This window comes from Pelophylax lessonae, assembly GCF_965119305.1.
Source record: "Pelophylax lessonae genome assembly, chromosome: 4".
NCBI classification, from domain to species: domain Eukaryota; kingdom Metazoa; phylum Chordata; class Amphibia; order Anura; family Ranidae; genus Pelophylax; species Pelophylax lessonae.
The window spans coordinates 645,094,504-645,096,450 of NC_138771.1; the positions used below are offsets into that span (position 1 = coordinate 645,094,504).

Sequence of the window (1,947 nt, forward strand, 5' to 3'; positions counted from 1 at the left end):
ATCATGCACAAGAAAGCTCGCAAACAGTTTGCTGAAGACAAGCAGACTAAGAACATAGATTACTGGAACCATGTCCTGTGGTCTGATGAGACCAAGATAAACTTATTTGGTTCAGATGGTGTCAAGCCTGTGGCGGCAACCAGGTGGGGAGTACAAAAACAAGTGTGTCTTGTCTACAGTCAAGCATGGTGGTGGGAGTGTTGTGGTCTGGGGCTGCATGAGTACTGCCGGCACCGGGGAGCTACAGTTCATTGAGGGTACCATGAATGCCAACATGTACTGTGGCATATTGAAGCAGAGCATGATCCACTCACTTCAGAGACTGGGCCTCAGGGCAGTATTCCAACATGATAACGACCCCAAACACACCTCCAAGATGACCACTGCCTTGCTAAATAAGCCGAGAGTAAAGGTTATGGACTGGCCAAGCACGTCTCCAGACCTAAACCCTATTGAGCATCTGAGGGGCATCTTCAAATGGAAGATGGAGAAGCGCAAGTTCTCTAACATCCACCAGCTCTGTGATGTCATCATGGAGGAGTGGAAGAGGACTCCAGTGGCAACATGTGAAGCTCTGGTGAACTCCATGCCCAAAACGGTTAGGGCAGTGCTGGAAAATAATGGTGACCACACAAAATATTGACACTTTTGGTCCAATTTGGCCTTTTTTACTTAGGGGTGTACTCACTTTTGTTGCCAGCGGTTTAGACATTTATGGCTGTGTGTTGAGTTATTTTGAGTGGACAGCAAATTTACACTGTTATACAAGCTGTACACTTACTACTTTATATTGTAGCTTGAAGTGTCATTTCTTCAGTGTTGTCACATGAAAAGATATAATAAAAAATTACAAAAATGTGAGGAGTGTACTCACTTTTGTGAGATACTGTATATGTACTGTATGTGGTAGGAGGAAATGCAGCATAAAGAAGGCTGATTGCTGGGAAGAATTGTTTTAATATTTTTTTTTCGATCAGATTTGCATTTTATTTCTAAATTATGATTTTATTTTATCAAGAGCCTTTTTAAAGTCCTTGTTCCTGAATGTGTATATGATTGGATTAAGCAGTGGAGTCATCACCGTGTAAAATAGAGAGAGGACTTTGTTCAGAATATCTAGTTGACCTTTTGTTGGAATCAAATACACAGCAATTAGAGTCCCATAAAAAATGCACACTGCAGTTAAGTGGGAGCTGCAGGTGGTGAAGGCTTTCTTTCTTCCTCTAATTGATTTAATTTTGAGGATGGTTATAACAATATAGATATATGATAGAAAAATTAATATAAAAGGTGCCACCACACAGATAAAACCTACTACATAGGTCTGAATATGGATCCATGAAGTATCAGAGCAGGAAAGCTCTAGTATGGGTTCATAGTCACAGAAGAAGTGATGAATGATGTTTGGTCCACAGTAATATAGACTGCACAAAGAAATGGAATCCACTAATGTCATTGTAAAACCTAGTAACCAAATGGTAATCACTAATTTAATGCAAATTGATTGGTTCATTAAAGAGTTGTAATGCAGGGGCTTACAGATGGCCAAATACCGGTCATAGGACATCACAGTCAGTATAAAGCACTCTGAGGCCTCAGCATGGGCAAATAAAAAGAACTGGATAAAACATCCAGCAAGAGACATGGTACATCCATCATGTAAGATGATATAAAGAAGGTTGGGAAGAATATCTGTAGACAGAATTATATCAAGCAATGATAGTTGGGTAATGAAGAGGTACATGGGAGACTGAAGTGTTTTACTCAGATGAAATAAAAGCACAATAAAAAGATTTCCAGAAATAGTAACACAATATATGAAAAACAGCACCACGAAAAATATAATGTTTATGCTTTTTATATTTGGAAAACCTGTTAGTACAATATAGGTTATGTTATTGTGATAGCCCACCTAGTAAAAGAATATAAAAATACGAAACAATTTAG

The 1,947-nt window shown here is 38.9% G+C and overlaps 1 protein-coding gene across 1 annotated transcript; it reads right to left on the reverse strand.

Moving 5' to 3' along the window:
* Nucleotides 1-997: 997 nt before the first annotated feature.
* Nucleotides 998-1,744, reverse strand: LOC309555071 (olfactory receptor 5G25-like; the record flags this gene model as incomplete). Its single annotated transcript, XM_082256897.1, has 1 exon — nt 998-1,744. One exon carries the CDS (start codon nt 1,742-1,744, stop codon nt 998-1,000), a length of 747 nt encoding a protein of 248 aa, XP_082113023.1.
* Between the last annotated feature and the right edge of the window lie 203 nt (nt 1,745-1,947).